The 20352-nt window shown below is 43.3% G+C and overlaps 1 protein-coding gene across 6 annotated transcripts; it reads right to left on the minus strand.

Annotated features, from left to right (window-relative positions):
- Positions 1-307: 307 nt before the first annotated feature.
- Positions 308-19383, minus strand: LOC106577086 (polymeric immunoglobulin receptor). 6 transcript variants are annotated; one of them, XM_045700845.1, is made up of 10 exons: positions 19244-19383; positions 18018-18341; positions 17233-17577; positions 16715-16781; positions 15957-16045; positions 15759-15799; positions 15301-15369; positions 15049-15120; positions 14653-14707; positions 308-402 (listed from the first exon to the last, which is right to left on the minus strand). In XM_045700845.1, the coding sequence occupies exons 1-10, from the start codon at positions 19299-19301 to the stop codon at positions 389-391; spliced, it is 1134 nt and encodes a 377-aa protein (XP_045556801.1). In that variant the 5' UTR covers positions 19302-19383; the 3' UTR covers positions 308-388. The 6 variants fall into 6 exon arrangements, with proteins under 6 accessions (XP_045556801.1, XP_014010283.2, XP_045556802.1 ...); XM_014154808.2 differs by having other exon boundaries at positions 324-402; positions 15331-15369; XM_045700846.1 differs by lacking the exon at positions 308-402 and having other exon boundaries at positions 14403-14707; positions 15331-15366.
- Between the last annotated feature and the right edge of the window lie 969 nt (positions 19384-20352).

Genomic DNA, 20352 nt, shown 5'->3' on the forward strand with positions numbered 1-20352 from the left:
CCAGCCTAAAACCCCAAACAGCAAGCAATGCATGTGAAAGAAGCACGGTGGCTAGGAAAAACTCCCTAGGAAAAACTCCCTAGAAAGGCCAAAAACCTAGGAAGAAACCTAGAGAGGAACCAGGCTATGAGGGGTGGCCAGTCCTCTTCTGGCTGTGCAGGGTGGATATTATAACAGAACATGGTCAAGATGTTAAAATGTTCATAAATGACCAGCATGGTCAAATAATAATAATCATAGTAGTTGTCGAGGGTGCAACAAGCACGTCCGGTGAACAGGTCAGGGTTCCATCGCCGCAGGCAGAACAGTTGAAACTGGAGCAGCAGCACGGCCAGGTGGACTGGGGACAGCAAGGAGTCATCATACCAGGTAGCCCTGAGGCATGGTCCTAGGGCTCAGGTCCTCCGAGAGAAAGACAGAAAGAGAGAAAGAGAGAATTAGAGAGAGCATATTTAAATTCACACAGGACACCGGATAAGACAAGAGAAATACTCCAGATGTAACAGACTGACCCTAGCCCCCCGACACATAAACTACTGCAGCATAAATACTGGAGGCTGAGACAGGAGGGATCAGAAGACACTGTGGCCCCATCCGATGATACCCCCGGACAGGGCCAAACAGGCAGGATATAACCCCACCCACTTTGCCAAAGCACAGCCCCCACACCACTAGAGGGATGTCTCCAACCACCAACTTACCGTCCTAAGACAAGGCCGAGTATAGCCCACAACGATCTCCGCCATGGCACAACCCAAGGGGGGGGCGCCAACCCAGACAGGAAGACCACGTCAGTGACTCAACCCACTCAAGTGACGCACCCCTCCCATGGACGGCATGGAAGAACACCAGTAAGCCAGTGACTCAGCCCCTGTAAAAGGGTTAGAGGCAGAGAATCCCAGTGGAAAGAGGGGAACCGGCAAGGCAGAGACAAAAACAAGACCTTTTTGAAAAATGTTATCGATTTTTTTTTTTTAATCAATTATTTGAATTTAACCACAATATTTGTTGTATTATTTGTTCTGTCTTTTCAGATGGATTATACTGAAATTGCAACCAACTTTCTAAGGCTTGTTTAAAAAAAACTATATTTTGGAGATTATTTCATTTTCAAATAACCTAAAGTGAGCAGTTGTAATCTGAATAAAGGGAAAAAGGCCATTCTTGAACATGGGGTGAGACATTCTTACTAATTTACTAGAGAACCATTTTGGATTTAAGTATAATTTTTGTATGACTGATGCCTTTAGTGAGATTTCTAATGCTTTAATATTGAATAATTTCTGTCCTCTGAATTCATATCCGTTAAATAAATAGACCCTTTTAATTTTGTCTGGCTTGCCATTCCAAATAAAATTGAATATTTTTTGTTCATATAATTTAAAGAGCAGGTCACTAGGTGTAGGCAAAACCATAAGCAAATATGTAAACTGTGATATGACTAAAGTTAATCAGGGTGATTTTTCCACAAATAGACAGATATTTTCCTTTCCATGGTAGCAAGATTGTATCTATATTCTGCTAACTTTCTATAAAAATGTATTGGAGTGAGATCATTTCTTTCTTTCGGGATTTGTATACCGAGTATGTCCACATCCCCGTCAGACCATTTTATTGGTAAACTACACAGTAATGTAAAAGTTGCATTTTTAGTGATCCAATACGTAATATAGTACACTTATCATAATTTGGTTTTAATCCAGAGAGGTTAGCAAAAGTATCTAGATCCTCTATGAGGCTGTGGAGGGATTCTAATTGTGGTTTTACATGAATCATCAGCGTACAGTGACACCTTTGTTTTTAACCTGTTGGGGGTAGGGGGCAGTATTGACACGGCCGGATAAAAAACGTACCCGATTTAATCTGGTTACTACTCCTGCCCAGTAACTAGAATATGCATATAATTATTGGCTTTGGATAGAAAACACCCTAAAGTTTCTAAAACTGTTTGAATGGTGTCTGTGAGTATAACAGAACTCATGGCAGGCAAAAACCTGAGAAGATTCCTTACAGGAAGTGCCCTCTCTGACAAGATCTTGTTCTTCTTGTCTCTGTTTATTGAAGACTGAGGATCTTTGCTGTAACGTGACACTTCCTACGGCTCCCATAGGCTCTCAGAGCCCGGGAAAAAGCTGAATGATATCGAGGCAGCCCCAGGCTGAAACACATTATCGCTTTTGGCAAGTGGCCGATCAGAGGACAATGGGCTTAGGCGCGTGCACGAGTCGACCCCGTGCTTTATTTTCTTTCGTCTGTTTACCTAAATGCAGATTCCCGGTCGGAATATTATCGCTTTTTTACGAGAAAAATTGCATAAAAATTGATTTTAAACAGCGGTTGACATGCTTCGAAGTACGGTAATGGAATATTTAGAATTTTTTTGTCACGAAATGCGCCGTGCTCGTCACCCTTCTTTACCCTTTCGGATAGTGTCTTGAACGCACGAACAAAACGCCGCTTTTTGGATTAACTATGGATTATTTGGGACCAAACCAACATTTGTTATTGAAGTAGAATTCCTGGGAGTGCATTCTGACGAAGAACACCAAAGGTAATCAAACTTTTCTAATAGTAAATCGGAGTTTGGTGAAGGCTAAACTTGCTGGGTGTCTAAATAGCTAGCCCTGTGATGCCGGGATATCTACTTAGAATATTGCAAAATGTGCTTTCCCCGAAAAGCTATTTTAAAATCGGACATATCGAGTGCATAGAGGAGTTCTGTATCTATAAATCTTAAAATAATTGTTATGCTTTTTGTGAACGTTTATCGTGAGTAGTGTAGTAAATCTTTAGTAAATTCACCGTAAGTTTGCGGGGGGTATGCTAGTTCTGAACGTCACATGCTAATGTAAAAAGCTGTTTTTTGATAGAAATATGAACTTGATTGAACAAAACATGCATGTATTGTATAACATAATGTCCTAGGGTTGTCATCTGATGAAGATCATCAAAGGTTAGTGCTGCATTTAGCTGTCTTCTGGGTTTTTGTGACATTATATGCTAGCTTGAAAAATGGGTGTCTGATTATTTCTGGCTGGGTACTCTGCTGACATAATCTAATGTTTTGCTTTCGTTGTAAAGCCTTTTTGAAATCAGACAGTGTGGTTAGATTAACGAGAGTCTTGTCTTTAAAATGGTGTAAAATAGTCATTAGTTTGAGAAATTGAAGTAATAGCATTTCTAAGGTATTTGAATAACGCGCCACGGGATTTCACTGGCTGTTACGTAGGTGGGACGAAATCGTCCCACTGGCCCTAGAGAAGTTAAACCACGGATTTCTAATCCCTTCCTATTATTGTTGGATCTAATTTTAACAGCAACATTTCGATGGCAATAATAAATAGATATGCCGATAGTGGACAACCTTGTTTTACTCCTATTGTTTTACTCCTATTACTCCTAACTTTCTGAGATTGTCACGTCCTGACCATAGAAAGCTTTTCTTTCTATGGTACAGTAGGTCAGGGTGTGACAGGGGGGTTAGTCTAGTTTATTATTTCTATGTGGGGTTCTAGGTTTGTTTTTCTATTTTGGTGATTGTGTATGATTCCCAATTAGAGGCAGCTGGTAATCGTTGTCTCTAATTGGGGATCATACTTAAGTAGCATGTTTTCCACCTGTGGGTTATGGGATATTGTATGTTGTTTATGTGTAGTTGCATTGTCGTCACGGTTCGTTTATTCCTTATTGTTTTGTATTTTTTCTAAGTTTCACTTTCTAATAAATTATGTGGAACGCTACTCACGCTGCGCCTTGGTCCGATCATTCCAACAAACGTGACAGAATATCCCATCAAACCAGGACCAAGCAGCGTGACCAGGAGGAGCAGGGATCCTGGGCACGGGAGAGAAGAGAGTGGAGGACTTCCTGGACGTGGAAGGAGATCATGGCAGGAGACAAGAGCCTGCCATGGAAGCAGGCGGAGGCACCGAAGGAGGATCAACGATGACTCCGGGGTTCGCAACAATGACGGAAGCCCGAGAGACAGCCCGAAAAAGTTTTTTTGGGGGGGCACATGGAGTGGTCGGCGAGGCCGAGGGGCGAGTCAGAGAGCGAAGAGGAATATTGGGAGAGACTGGGCGAGGAGTATTGTGAGATAGTTGAGGGGAGTGATGAGGTAGAGTGGATGGTTTGGTGTCTGGAGCAAGACAGTCACCGTGAGGAGCGTGGGACTAGTCAGGCACCATGTTTTGCGGAGATAGGCAATGTGTCTCCAGTGCGCATCCACAGCCCGGTGCGTTCTGTGCCAGCTCCTCACACTTGCCATGCGAAAGTGAGCATCCAGCCAGGACGGGTTGTGCCGGCTCAGCGCTTCTGGTCTCCAGTGCGCCTCCACAGCCCAGTGCGTCTTGTGCCAGTGCCCCGCACTTGCCAGGCTAAAGTGAACATCCAGCTAGGACGGGTTGTGCCAGCTTTGCGCTCCAGACCTCCAGTGCGCCTCCACGGTCCAGTATATCTTGTACCGATTTTACGCACCAGGTCTCCAGTGCGCCTCCACAGCCCAGTACGTCCTGTGCCTGCTCCTCGCACTCTCCCAGAAGTGCGTGTTCCCAGTCAGGTACATCCTGTGCCTGCTCCTCGCACTCTCCCTGAATTGCGTGTCCCCAGTCAGGTACGTCCTGTGCCTGATTCCCGCACTCGCCCTAAAGTGCGTGTCACCAGTCTGGTGCCACCTGTCCTGGCTCCACGCACCAGGCCTCCAGTGCGCCTTCACAGTCCAGAGCTTCCGGCGACAGTACCCAGTCCAGAGCTTCCGGCGACAGTTCCCAGTCCAGAGCTTCCGGCGACAGTTCCCAGTCTGGAACCTTCAACGACTTTTCACAGTCCGGAACCTCCAACGACGGTCCACAGTCCGGAACCTCCAATGACGGTCCACAGTCCGGAACCTCCTGAGACGGTCCACAGTCCGGAACCTGCTGAGACGGTCCACAGTCCGGAACCTCCTGAGACGGTCCACAGTCCGGAACCTCCTGAGACGGTCCACAGTCCGGAACCTCCTGAGACGGTCCACAGTCCGGAACCTCCTGAGACGGTCCACAGTCCGGAACCTCCTGAGACGGCCCACGGTCCGGAACCTCCTGAGACGGTCAACGGTTCGGGACCTCCAGCTCCAAGGCCAGAGTCTTCTTCGGCATTGGTGCCCAGTCCAGTCACAGCGTCCAGTCCCGCCCCATGGCCGGAGCCTTCCCCTGCGCCAATGCTCAGTCTAAGCATGGCGTCCAGTCCAGCTCCAAGGCCAGAGTCTTCTTCTGCATTGGTGCCCAGTCCAGGCGAGTGTTCAGCCTGGGTCCATGGCTGGACCCGCAGGATGAGCGGGTTCTTCGGCCCGCACCAGAGCCGCCACCAAAGCTGGCGGATCCGCGGGATGAGTGGGTTCTTCGTCCCGCACCAGAGCCGCCTCCGATGCTGGCGGATCCGCAGGATGAGAGGGTTCTTTGTCCTGCACCAGAGCCACCTCCAATGCTGGCGGATCCGCAGGATGAGAGGGTTCTTCATCCTGCACCAGAGCCGCTACCGATACTAGATACCCCCCCTAACCCTCCCTTTTTGTTTCAGGTTTTGCGGTCGGAGTCCGCACCTTTGGGGGGTGTCTAATCCAATTGGTAGTAGTTACAGTCTTGTCTCATCACTGCAACTCCCGTACAGACTCGGGAAAGGTGAAGGTCGAGAGCCATGCGTCCTCCGAAACACAACCCAAGCAAGCCACACTGCTTCTTGACACAATGCCCATCCAACCGGAAGCCAGCCGCACCAATGTGTCGGAGGAAACACCGTACACCTGGCGACCGTGTCAGCGGTCGCCAGGTGCACTGCGCCCGGCCCGCCACAGGAGTCACTAGTGCGCGATGAGACAAGGATATCCCTGCCGGCCAAACCCTCCCCTAACCCGGGCGACATTGGGCCAATTGTGTGCCGCCCCATCGGCCTCCTGGTCATGGCCGGCTGCGACAGAGCCTGGACTCGAACCCACGCATTTATATGTTGAAGATGGAAAAATAATTTGGTGTATTTTTCCCAATATTCCATCCAGTTCGCTTTATTTTTTATAATATATTACACTGGATCTTTCTTGAATAAGTTCCTCCATTTCATTTTGTTTTTCCTCTAACTTATTCTGTGCCTCTATGGTACAGTTTTTATTGCTGTCTAACTGTACTGTTAGTCCTTAAATTTCCTTTGTTAAAAACCTCTATGGGCTAGGTAGGACGTCACCGTCCCACTCTATTCAACAGCCAGTGGAACAGCGTGGCGCGAAATACAATAACCTCAAAAATGCAATAATTTCAATTTTTCAAACATACGACTATTTTACACCATTTTAAAGATAAGACTCTCGTTAATCTAACCACATTGTCCGATTTCAAAAAGGCTTTACAGCGAAAGCAAAACATTAGATTATGTTAGGAGAGTACATAGCCCAAAATAATCACACAGCCATTTTCCAAGCAAGCATATACGTCACAGAAACCCAAAACACAGCTAAATGAGGCACTAACCTTTGATGATCTTCATCAGATGACACTCCTAGGACATTATGTTATACAATACATGCATGTTTTGTTCAATCAAGTTCATATTTATATCATAAAACAGCTTTTTACATTGGTGTGTGATGTTCAGAAAATGTATCCCCACCGAAAACCTCCGGTGAATTTACTAAATTACTCATCATAAACGTTGACAAAATACATAACAATTATTTTAAGAATTATAGATACAGAACTCCTTTATGCAATCGCTGTGTCAGATTTTAAAATAGCTTTTCGGCGAAAACACATTTTGCAATATTCTGAGTACATAGCTCAGCCATCACGGCTAGCTATTTTGACACCCACCAACTTCGGGGCACACTAAACTCAGATTTAGTATTAGAAATATTGCATTACCTTTGCTGATCTTTGTCAGAATGCACTCCCAGGACAGATACTTCCACAAGAAATGTTGTTTTTGTTCCAAATAATCCATAGTTATATCCAAATACAGTGCCTTGCGAAAGTATTCGGCCCCCTTGAACTTTTCCACCTTTTGCCACATTTCAGGCTTCAAACATAAAGATATAAAACTGTAATTTTTTGTGAAGAATCAACAACAAGTGGGACACAATCATGAAGTGGAACGAAATTTATTGGATATTTCAAACTTTTTAACAAATAAAAAACGGAAAAATTGGGCGTGCAAAATGATTCAGCCCCTTTACTTTCAGTGCAGCAAACTCTCTCCAGAAGTTCAGTGAGGATCTCTGAATGATCCAATGTTGACCTAAATGACTAATGATGATAAATAGAATCCACCTGTATGTAATCAAGTCTCCGTATAAATGCACCTGCTCTGTGATAGTCTCAGAGGTCCGTTTAAAGCGCAGAGAGCATCATGAAGAACAAGGAACACACCAGGCAGGTCCGAGATACTGTTGTGGAGAAGTTTAAAGCCGGATTTGGATACAAAAAGATTTCCCAAGCTTTAAACATCCCAAGTAGCACTGTGCAAGCGATAATATTGAAATGGAAGGAGTATCAGACCACTGCAAATCTACGAAGACCCGGCCGTCCCTCTAAACTTTCAGCTCATACAAGGAGAAGACTGATCAGAGATGCAGCCAAGAGGCCCATGATCACTCTGGATGAACTGCAGAGATCTACAGCTGAGGTGGGAGACTCTGTCCATAGGACATCAATCAGTCGTATACTGCACAAATCTGGCCTTTATGGAAGAGTGGCAAGAAGAAAGCCATTTCTTAAAGATATCCATAAAAAGTGTCGTTTAAAGTTTGCCACTAGCCACCTGGGAGACACACCAAACATGTGGAAGAAGGTGCTCTGGTCAGATGAAACCAAAATCGAACTTTTTGGCAACAATGCAAAACGTTATGTTTGGCGTAAAAGCAACACAGCTCATCACCCTGAACACACCATCCCCACTGTCAAACATGGTGGTGGCAGCATCATGGTTTGGGCCTGCTTTTCTTCAGCAGGGGCAGGGAAGATGGTTAAAATTGATGGGAAGATGGATGGAGACAAATACAGGACCATTCTGGAAGGAAACCTGATGGAGTCTGCAAAAGACCTGAGACTGGGACGGAGATTTGTCTTCCAACAAGACAATGATCCAAAACATAAAGCAAAATCTACAATGGAATGGTTCACAAATAAACATATCCAGGTGTTAGAATGGCCAAGTCAAAGTCCAGACCTGAATCCAATCGAGAATCTGTGGAAAGAACTGAAAACTGCTGTTCACAAACGCTCTCCATCCAACCTCACTGAGCTCGAGCTGTTTTGCAAGGAGGAATGGGCAAAAATTTCAGTCTCTCGATGTGCAAAACTGATAGAGACATACCCCAAGCGACTTACAGCTGTAATCGCAGCAAAAGGTGGCGCTACAAAGTATTAACTTAAGGGGGCTGAATAATTTTGCACGGCCAATTTTTCAGTTTTTTATTTGTTAAAAAAGTTTGAAATATCCAATAAATTTCGTTCCACTTCATAATTGTATCCCACTTGTTGTTGATTCTTCACAAAAAATTACAGTTTTATATCTTTATGTTTGAAGCCTGAAATGTGGCAAAAGGTCGAAAAGTTCAAGGGGGCCGAATACTTTCGCAAGGCACTGTACCTCCGTTTTGTTCGTGCGTTCAGGTCACCATCCAAAGGGTAACGCGCGAGCGCATTTCGAGACAAAAAAATTCAAAATGTTCCATTACCGTACTTAGAAGCATGTCAAATGCTGTTTAAAATCTATTTTTATGGTATTTTACTCGTAAAATAGCGATAATATTCCAACCGGACAATAGTGCATTCATTCAAAGAGGAAAATAAAAAACAGCGTGGTCTCGTGAATGCGCATATCCAATCTCTTAGTCACCAGGCAGACCACTGACAAACTGAGCTACCATAGTCTGCCCAGAGACAGGAGACGCCTCAATCCGCTTTCTGAAGGCTTTAGAGAGCCAATGGAAGCCTTAGAAAGTGCTATGTAACCCCAGAGATACTGTAGTTTTGAAAGGGACTAGAAAGAAGAACTACAAATTCTCAGACAGGCCACTTCCTGCTTGGAATTTTCTCAGGTTTTTGCCTGCCATATGAGTTCTGTTATACTCACAGACACCATTCAAACAGTTTTAGAAACTTCAGAGTGTTTTCTATCCAAATATACTTATAATATGCATATTCTCATTTCTGGGCAAGAGTAGTAACCAGTTTAAAATCGGGTACATTTTTCATCCGGCCATGAAAATACTGCCCCTTAGCCCAGACAGGCTAATATGGACTCTTTTGATCTAAATTGCTTTTGTTTTATAGATGAGTACTGAATTGCATGGCCTCTAAAGGCACATTTAAAAGTGTCCCATACAATAAGGGGATCTGCTGTACCTATGTTATGTCAGAAAGAGTAAGTTACAAATTATTCTGTCCTAGTTATAAACAAGTTATCATCCAGTAGGCTTTGATTACATTTCCAATATCCTAACCCACGTGGAAATTCTGTAAGAGTAATATATATGCCAATTATGTGATGATCCGACCGCATAGATATTATATTCCTTCTCTTTTAGCCAGGTAAATATATATATATATACTGTTTTGGAAATATTGAATCAAATATTTCACAGATACCGGAACTTGTAAATTCAATAAGACTTTATTACAAAAGTAACAAAGCCAATTCCATGGAATAACTAAATTATCTTGCCACAGACCTCAGGCTTTATAGGTTTCCACTTTCAGATAACACACATGGTCACTCCCCTCTATGTAGATGATTAACACCCCTTGGCCTCTTGCCACCGTTATATTTCTGTCTCAATTCTTGCTTGTTTACTGATTCTATTGGTGGTGTATCCACACACAAATGCAGGTGTCTGTCCAATGATACTCATAGGACTACACAATGGCTCTCCCCAAGCCTGTAATGGCACAGACATACATATACAATAGAATCACATGCCTTAAAGCTAGTCACAGGACCAGGCAATGACTTCCCTCAGGCCTACAACAGCACTGGCTTACATACATAATGCAATTATGTATGTAATGCAATAATGCAAAAATGCAATAATGCAATTTATGCGAAGGATTTTTACCTCTCACCAGTTTCGCCATTACCAAAATAACATTATGGCAAGCAATTATTATATTAGCAAACAATTATTGTGAATCATCCTATATTGTCCCTAACATATTTTACTCCGTCACAACAGTTGTGGGATACACACACACCCACACACTCATACACACTCATACACACTCAACCCCTTTCCCCCACAACAACCATAGACTCAGATTCTCAACAGTTGCACCATCCCAGAGCCCAACTCAAGAAAGGTCTTGATTTACGAATGCATATACAGTTGCAGCTGTATGAGAAGGCCTGCAAAACTGTGTAAAAAAAATGGCCAGAAATGGGGAGATTTGATTAACCATTGTCACGTCCTAGATGATGGAGGTCAGATATACCCCCTTCCCCTGAAACACCCACAACATGGCCCCCCGTATTGACCATTTCTGTCATAAAATAAGTTGTACTCATCCTTGAAAATGTCGTACTGGAGAGAAGAGGACCAAGGCGCAGCGAGACTGTGAATACTCATACTTTAATAGACTCCAGTAAGGCATCCACAGGAAAACAATAACACGACAATAACAGTCTGACTAGGCACACGGCTAAGCACAGAACAATTCCCCACCACCCCAAAGACAAACACACACACCTATATAGGACTTCCAATCATAGGCAACTATACACACCTGCCTTCAATTGGAAGTCCCAATCATCCACCCAACATTTAACCAACACAAACATGCCATGTCCTGACCCCAAAACTAAAACACTAGCACCGATCTGCTGGTCAGGACGTGACAGTACCCCCCCCCTCAAGGTGCAGACCCCGGAATGCACCTACCAACAAAAAACCCCAACACAAAACCCATAAACAATAACCCTAAAACAATAAGGGAGGGAAGGGAGGGTGGCTGCCGTCACCGACGGCACTGTGCTACACCCTCCCTCCCCAACCCACCTATCCTGGAGGTGGCTCAGGTGCAGGGCGTGGACCTTGCTCCACCGTCGGCGTAGCCCACTTCGGTGGCGCTGCTAGCTGCGCCGGGCAGATGGGCCACTTGGGCTGACCCTGGCAGACGGACCACTCGTGCTGGGCCGGGGGACAGGAGGGCCCCTCGGGCTGGGCCGGGGGACAGGAGGGCCCCTCGGGCTGGGCCGGGGGACAGGAGGGCCCCTCGGGCTGGGCCGGGGGACAGGAGGGCCCCTCGGGCTGGGCCGGGGGACAGGAGGGCCCCTCGGGCTGGGACGGGGGACAGGCTGGCCCCTCGGGCTGGGACGGGGGACAGGCTGGCCACTCGGGACGGTCGTGGCAGTCTGGCCACTCGGGCAGGTCAGGGCAGTCTGGCCACTCGGGCAGGTCAGGGCAGTCTGGCCACTCCGGCAGGTCAGGGCAGTCTGGCCACTCCGGCAGGTCAGGGCAGTCTGGCCACTCCGGCAGGTCAGGGCAGTCTGGCCACTCCGGCAGGTCAGGGCAGTCTGGCCACTCCGGCAGTTCAGCGCAGTCTGGCCACTCCGGCAGTTCAGCGCAGTCTGACCTCTCTGGCGACTGTTGACTGGCGGGCAGCTCTGACGAGTGTTGACTGGCGGGCAGCTCTGACGACTGTTGACTGGCGGGCAGCTCTGACGACTGTTGACTGGCGGGCAGCTCTGACGACTGTTGACTGGCGGGCAGCTCTGGTGACGACTGTTGACTGGCGGGCAGCTCTGGTGACGACTGTTGACTGGCGGGCAGCTCTGGTGACGACTGTTGACTGGCGGGCAGCTCTGGTGACGACTGTTGACTGGCGGGCAGCTCTGGTGACGACTGTTGACTGGCGGGCAGCTCTGGTGACGACTGTTGACTGGCGGGCAGCTCTGGTGACGACTGTTGACTGGCGGGCAGCTCTGGTGACGACTGTTGACTGGCGCGCAGCTCTGGCGACGACTGTTGACTGGCGCACAGCTCTGGCGACGACTGTTGACTGGCGGGCAGCTCTGGCGACGACTGTTGACTGGCGGGCAGCTCTGGCGACGACTGTTGACTGGCGGGCAGCTCTTGCCCCGTCAAACAGCCCTTGTGCCCCCCCCTAAAAAATTATTGGGGGTGCCTCTCGGTCTCCCTTACATCGCCAGCCTTCTTCCGCTGCTTGGTCCTTTGTTGGTGGGGCATTCTGTCATAAAATAAGTTGTACTCATCCTTGAAAATGTCGTACTGGAGAGAAGAGGACCAAGGCGCAGCGAGACCGTGAATACTCATACTTTAATAGACTCCAGTAAGGCATCCACAGGAAAACAATAACACGACAATAACAGTCTGACTAGGCACACGGCTAAGCACAGAACAATTCCCCACCACCCCAAAGACAAACACACACACCTATATAGGACTTTCATTCAAAGGCAACTATACACACCTGCCTTCAATTGGATGTCCCAATCATCCACCCAACATTTAACCAACACAAACATGCCACGTCCTGACCCCAAAACTAAAACACTAGCTCCATCTGCTGGTCAGGACGTGACAATTTCCTTGTATATTATGCTCTCCCTTCAGGGGGCTTTGGCTTTGCAGGACCAACCATGCCAAGCAGGCTCAGAATCTTGAGGGGGTGGTGCTGCTCTAGGTATCTGATGCGTGTACTTAGCATTTCTAGGATTATCTGAGAATTTCTGTGTAACTGTTTTGACGAACTTGCCTATGACCTGTAAAAGTTCAAGGAAGTTTCCCTGGTTGACAGCCATGTCGTTTTCAATGTCTCCTCTCTGTGAAAGTCCCTGGTATGCAGTGTAACGCAATGACTCCACAACTGCTCTCATATACTCTCTGTTCTCTCAGACTATTTTCGAATGTCCATCACTTAGAGCATTGCATATTTATGCTCCACACTAGCATTGTGTGTCTTGAACGAACTTGTTGCCTTCTTCCAGTTCTGGTAGCCATTGTGGGTAAATGCCGCCTTCTCTCCACCATGGTTTCCTGGACGTTGAAAGTGGCAGTTGTGCAAAGCAGAAATCACAGTTCTTTGAAATAGAATATTCCAGCCATTTGTAATCTTCATACCATCTACGATGGTATGCTGTCCAACTTTTGTGGCTGGATAATGTCAAAGAAGAGAGCGCCTTGGTTCTTCAACAGGCTTAAATCAGAGGGAGCGGTGACTGTGCTGACAGTGCAGCTAACGGTGGCTGTGGAGCAGCTAGCAGCAACGAACTGCTCTGGTGCTCCCTCACGTTGTGGCTCACTAGTTTCTCTACAATCTTTCTTATCGCCCTCTTCTTTTTTGGCCCCCATACGAAGACAGGGTCTGGATTTTCATTTTCTACACGCATTCTTCTCTTGATCAGAAAATGGTCCATATCAACAATGCGAGATGGGTGACTAGCTAGCTAGAAGTTAGCTCACATAACATCTACACTGTAATAAGGACCCCTTAAAAGGAAGAGTTACCGAATGTTCAGTTTCTTAATGATATTTAACATGACTGACAAGATCATTTTAAAAGAATGTGTAGTCAATAGATTTCCACTTTTTTCAGAGAAGGCCTTTCAATGTTCCTTAATCTCTAACAACACTGGATGAATAAAAAGGAATCATACTTGGTTATATGGGATTGCTCTGTTCTTACTTGTGGTGTTACTCTGTGTTGTGGTTGGTTAATTGACATTGGTTCCTAAGTGGCACAGCGGTCTAAGGCACTGCATCTCAGTGCAAGAGGTGCCCTGGTTCAAATCCAGACTGCATCACATCCGGCTGTGATCGGGAGTCCCATAGGGCAGTGCCCAATTGGCCCAGTGTTGTCTGGGTTTGGCTGGGGTAGGCCCTCATTGTAAATAAGAATTTGTTCTTAAGGTCCTGGAGTGGCCTAGCCATAGAAAATCTGTGGAGGGAGCTGAAGGTTCGAGTTGCCAAACGTCAGCCTTGAAACCTTAATGACTTGGAGAAGATCTGCAAAGAGGAGTGGGACAAAATCCCTCCTGAGATGTGTGCAAACCTGTTGGCCAACTACAAGAAATGTCTGACCTCTGTGATTGCCAACAAGGGTTTTGCCACCAAGTACTAAGTCATGTTTTGCAGAGGGGTCAAATACTTATTTCCCTCATTAAAATGCAAATCATTTTATAACATTTTTGACATGCGTTTTTCTGGATGTTTTTGTTGTTATTCTGTCTCTCACTGTTCAAGTAAACCTACCATTAAAATTATAGACTGATCATTTCTTTGTCAGTGGGCAAACATACAAAATCAGCAGGGGATCAAATACTTTTTTCCCTCACTGTATATATAAAAAATATCAAATAAATAAACAGAATAAACCTGAAGTAAAACATTCAGGTTTATTCTGTTTATTTATTTGATATTCTTTATTGAAAAAACACATGTAAGTGTCAACATGGGCACAGTTTATTACAAGTACAAGACGTTCACTCTATAAAATATGCAGATTAACAAGATAGAACAATAAAATAATGAGGACAAAGGGTTGGGGCAGGAGGTGACAAATAAAATAACTTTATATGTTACTAAATTTGGAGTATTTTGTTCTGATGCCCTAGTACACTGAGATCATCCAGTATTTTCCCCAACATCTCGTCTGTTTTTTTGTGACCTACTGTATCTCTGGTGTTGGGTCACTGTGCTGTAGACCACATAGTCTGGTTCTGTTGCCTGTAAGAGAGGAGGAAATGACATACACATACATACACATACACATACACATACACATACACACACACACACATGAATGACTTAGTCAAATCATCAACACAGTAGAGCAGCTATTTATGTAGGCCTTGGTCTTGGTGACCACAGTGCTGTATGTCACTATGGAAATGGGTCCTGATGGTAGACAGTTACAGAGGGAGTTATTCAGAAAACACTGTCCATTTTGAATTCATTGTACATTCTACAACACATCAGAGCTGCCAATTCAAGTTCTGCTTTTCAAGACAGAAAACATTTTCTATAAGACTAGCTGTGCTTATGTGTTTATTTAGTTTAATGTTTACCCTTTGTGCTGTCCTGTGCTGCATAGGAATCACAGTGCTGTATAAGTCACCATGTCTCTCAGGGTTTAGGTCCTGTGTGATGGAGGAGAGAGAGCAACATGATCACATCAACTCAGAGAGAAACAGACAATGTTTACTTTCACTTTGAGTTGGGTGGGAGGGGGTTGGGTTGAGTTTGAGGTGGGTTAAGTTGGTTTGCAGAGGGTTTAGGTTGGGTTGAAGGGGGGTTGGGTCAAAGGGGTTTGGTTTAACCTGTTGTGCTGTTCCACTGATGTGACTCACAGTGCTGTAGGTAATGTTCTGCTCAGGGTCAGCAGGCTGCTGATGGAATGAAACACAAACCTTGTTAACATTTAACAGTTTTACAATACGCCATTGAAGGATGTTGTACCTCATGCATACTGACATGAATTAGAAAATGTTTTGCTGTTTCATTTTTCTCCAGTGATAACACAAAATGTGTTATTGTTCAAGTGTCAGTAGTTGTGGTGAGTGATTTGAGGAAGTCTGTTCTGGTCAAAGATGTACACTTAGTGCAAGACTAAATAATTTTTTTCAATTATCTTAAAACGGATTATTTTAATACTACACATAAGAGATCGGATTGATTTAAAGTGTTAGTTATGACTAACTACTAACCAAAGCGAGCCCTAGAATATCAAGCAGAGAAAGGAACAGATGAGTGAGAAGATAACATGATCATAGCTTACTACTGTGGTGTTTGGTGGTTGGTCCTTTGCCTTCTTGTCCTCTGAAATAAACAAAAGAGGATGTTGGTACTAATGAACTCTGATGTCAAACCTTTCATTTGTAGAAGGAACAACCCTCCTGTATTTATAATATTCCTGCAAATGACATTAGTCATAAACATTTTTTTTTTTTTTTACATAATTTTAACAAATACTTACTATGTTTTCTGAACATCTTCCATGTGACCAAGGTACCAGCTATCAACACCACCAACAGGCTCAGAGGAATGAACAGGACTACCAGCAAACTGGAATATAAAATAAAATGTAAAATATAGATAACCACAGGCATAGTGGTAAATGCTTAAGCAAGAACATTTAAGGAAGATGTTTCATTTTGTATACATTTTTCTTTATCTGAAAATGAAACAGACAGATAGTTTTGTAATGTGGAGAACTACAGTTAATATTGTTAACCCAGACACTGGTCTCTGGTCTGATCAGCCTTGCTAGTCACAGTTGTCTCCACCAAGGTTATTATAGTTTTGTAATGTGGAGAACTACAGTTAATATTGTTAACCCAGACACTGGTCTCTGGTCTGATCAGCCTTGCTAGTCACAGGTGTCTCCACCAAGGTTATTATAGTTTTGTGTTTTGATATTAGTTTTTATTTCTATTGGTTTTAATATTTTTATTTGAAATTCAGTTGAGTGCAGTTACATTTTTTGCCCCAAAACTAAAACTGAACATAATCATAATGGTTTCTATTATATTTTAGTTTGCTTTGGAGTCAAAGAAAATTGTTTCAGTATAGATAATATTTTGGTGTGTTAATTATTTTATTTCAGAAGTTCACTAAATAGTTTTTTCATTATTCTTTTCTATTTACTATAATACATCCCCAACAGCCTTACACTATCACCAACTATTTGGATGACTGTAAAAGTGAGGGAAATAGTGAAGAAGGAATACTGACCTCTGGTGCTTCTCATCTGTGTTCTCATTAGTTACAACATTGTCACGGTTTGTAACAGAAGGGGTAACTGTGGGAGGACAAGCGTTAAACTCAGAACTGGTTAGTGACATTTGGTGAGTGGTTGGAGCTTGTGTTGCTGTGAGAGGCAGAAATTATAAAGTAGCTTCAATAAACTGACTTAAGATTGATATTATTAAAACCAGGTAATTGTGATGTTGATTGAAACTAATCACTATGATGCTTTCTTATCTAATATGTGACATACACTAAAATCCAATTCTTATAATTTTCAGTATTAATTTCTAATTTAAGTGGTCGATATGATGACAAGTTGTATAAAGAATGTTCATTTTATCAATTATATTTAACATGAATGACTGGATAAACTCAAGAGAATGTGTGGTCCAGAGATGTCCACTTTGTTTCAGAAAAGGCCTTACAATGTTCCTTAATCTCTAACAACACTGGATGAATAAAAGAGAATCATACTTGGTTATATGGGATTGCTCTGTACTTACTTGTGATGGTGGTGGTGGTGCTCTGTGTTGTGGTTGGTTGATTGACAGTGATATGAACAGGCATCTGTAGGTCTCCCTTTTCAAACCAGTACCAGCCAGTGTTCTCCATAATCAATCCACTCATATTCACCATTAAGACATAACCGTTGGTGGTTTCTCTCTGCTCCTGCACTAACTTCACAAATGTTCCATCTAAATCCCCAGAATGTCCCACAGCCACACAAGAGCCTCCCATCCTGCACCACCTCCCGCTGCTTCCAAGTTTACTATAGTAACAGAGCACGGTGACACTCCCTCCTACAACTCCAGTCAGCTCTTGTTGGTCCACATAGAGTTCTGGAGTACCTGAACACAATGATAGAGGCTGTGATTGGATGAGTCTGACAAAGAATACACCAATATATATATTGGCGACTACTTAGTCATCATTGATATTCATATAACACTGAGAAAGTGTATGTTGAAACACTGGTTCAGTCACTGATAGTATGTACAATAGATATAGACTAGAGCATACAGAACAGACAGTGTGTTTGATGATGATACAGCAACATGTGATTCTATCAAACACACTGTCTGTCCTGACCCAGGAAGTGCACAGAGATGTAGTCTACCAATATAATATCCTCTATGGATTTCATTTGGTGAAAACATGTATGACTGCTTTGTAGAGGGAAAAGTAATACCCTCATCAACACGACTATTATGGGACATTACTTTAAGAGACATTACTGAGCATTACTATTAATTCTGCTTTAATAGACACAGCAGTGTTTGGATCTTACCTGGAGTAACAGATATCTGCAGTCTAACCCCATCATCTGCCTTGTTCTTCCTCTCCAAAATACACCAGTAATAATCAGAATCACTAGAACTAAGACGTCTCATGGTCACAGTGAAGATCGGTTGGTTGATGTCATCAGAGATTGTGGTCTTTCCACTGGTTTTAGGATGATCAGTGCGTACAACAGTAGAGCAACTTATCCAATAATATCCCTTACACCAGTACTTCACATTGATACTATATCTCTGATCATAGAGACATGGGATGGTGATGGAGCTTCCTTGCTTTACAGACACATGACTCACTGTGGACACACTCTGTGTATCTGTAGACACAACAACAGAGAACAGATTTAAATACTTTCATTTTATCCAGCTGCTCATTAGATGATCAACCAAACAATTTGACATAATTCTTGAAGTTGTGACTTTTGTAGAAAATTTGGCAAACTGTGTTTGTGACACCAGACAGTAATTGATACATGTAAGTGCTGATGTTGTCACGCCAAAGTCCAGCCATGAGTACAGAGGCAACAATTAAAGTAGCTTTGAAATGGAAATTACGACACCCTTAAACTATGGAGACAATCTCTGGTTTCAATTAACATTTCTGTTTAATAAATTAGTATATAGTAAAACATTTGATTGGATGTTCTTGATATCTACTGTAGTACATTGAATCCCACAAAAATGTTTGTGCAAAATAAGTCACAAGCACAGTTGTTAAAATTCATATTGATAGACACAGGAACTTTTTATTTTCTATTTCTTAATAATATGTTAATTCTCTTTTACTTGAAGTCTTATTTATATGTGTTTTGCAACAACTATAAATGTAGAACTGTTGAAAAGTACAACTGTTTCACAAGATAAATCATTGAAAACAGCACTCGTTGATCACCTGACCACAAAATGTAACCTTTATTTTACTAGGCAAGTCAATTAGGAACAGTGGGTAAACTGCCTTATTCAGGGGCAGAATGACAGATTTTTACCTTGTCAGCTCAGGGTTTCAATCTAGCAACCTATCAGTTACTGGCCAACACTCTAACCACTAGGCCACCTGCCACCCTAATACTGAAATCCATAATGTGACTACAATGTCTGTGGGCAAAGTAGACAGAACATTACAAGTGTTATGACTTTCAGCGTGTACTCAGTCTCAGAATCTGACTTGGAGGAACTAAGACTAATAATATTAAACAACAAAATGTCTTCCCTCACTTACCTGAGAGTCCGGTGAGGAAGAAAAGGATGCGCAGGACAAGGAGGAGATGTGGAGCCATGAGTAGATGAGAGAAAAAGACTCTGGTAGTATTTATGTTTGTACGGGCAAACTGCTGTGTCAGGGACCAAGGCACCCAGGCAACTGACTACTTCCTTCTTTAACTCTTCCTGTTTTAAAGACATAATGCAACCAGTGCCCTGTACAAGACCTTGTGTGTTCACTGATGTTTAACAGTTGAAAACCTGACCAAGGCAGAAATTGTCAAAATGTTGTAAAACGTCTGCTAATACATACAGTATGCTTGTTAATTTGATGATTATTTCTAGTTTATTCCCCATCCTCAATACACTGATAATCTCATGTATTAACTCCTGAGTCCTGTGTTGGTCTGTTCCTGTATGATAGTAATGAGCTACGAATGCAGCCTTAGTGGTGTTACTGCTAAGAAGAACCTGTCAGTATTGCTGATCCATATTCTCACAGATCTTTATAAATAGTGTATGTCATATTGCTTGATTCAACCCATTACACCCTTGCAATAGCCATCGAATGAGTTACAATGGTACGTATGTCAATTTGTCAATTTGCTAGTTGGGTCATTCCTACCTTGTAGTGCCTTTTCTGGTCTCAGGAAAAATCACTTCTTATTCAGTGTAAAACAGTGTAAAATGTGTATTCCAAAAGGCTTTAAATAGAAAGGCAGGTGTCCTTTACCTTAAAAACACAAAAATGCATTAAGAAAATATATATTCTGTGGAAGTAGAATTTTTACCATGTCCCAGAGTGTTAATCAAGCTATAAAATAGTAACATAAAAAAATCTTTCATTATTTCATAGTCCTAGTTAAATTCTCTCATCAATAACAGTTTTTTCATGATTATTGTATTTAATCTTATTTAAGATTTTCTGTATCACTGATACCAAATCAAATCAAGCTTTATTTATATAGAAACATTTTAGACATGAATGCAATTGTCACATGGGATGACGTGGAGAGACGATGCAGGTACGGGGAGTAAAACATTTAATGAATAACAGACTTGGCACGAGACAGGAACAGTGTCAATAAAATAGTAATACAAACAAAAGACAATGCAGCAGCAGGGAAC

The sequence above is a fragment of the Salmo salar genome, chromosome ssa18, assembly GCF_905237065.1.
Source record: "Salmo salar chromosome ssa18, Ssal_v3.1, whole genome shotgun sequence".
NCBI classification, from domain to species: Eukaryota; Metazoa; Chordata; class Actinopteri; order Salmoniformes; family Salmonidae; genus Salmo; species Salmo salar.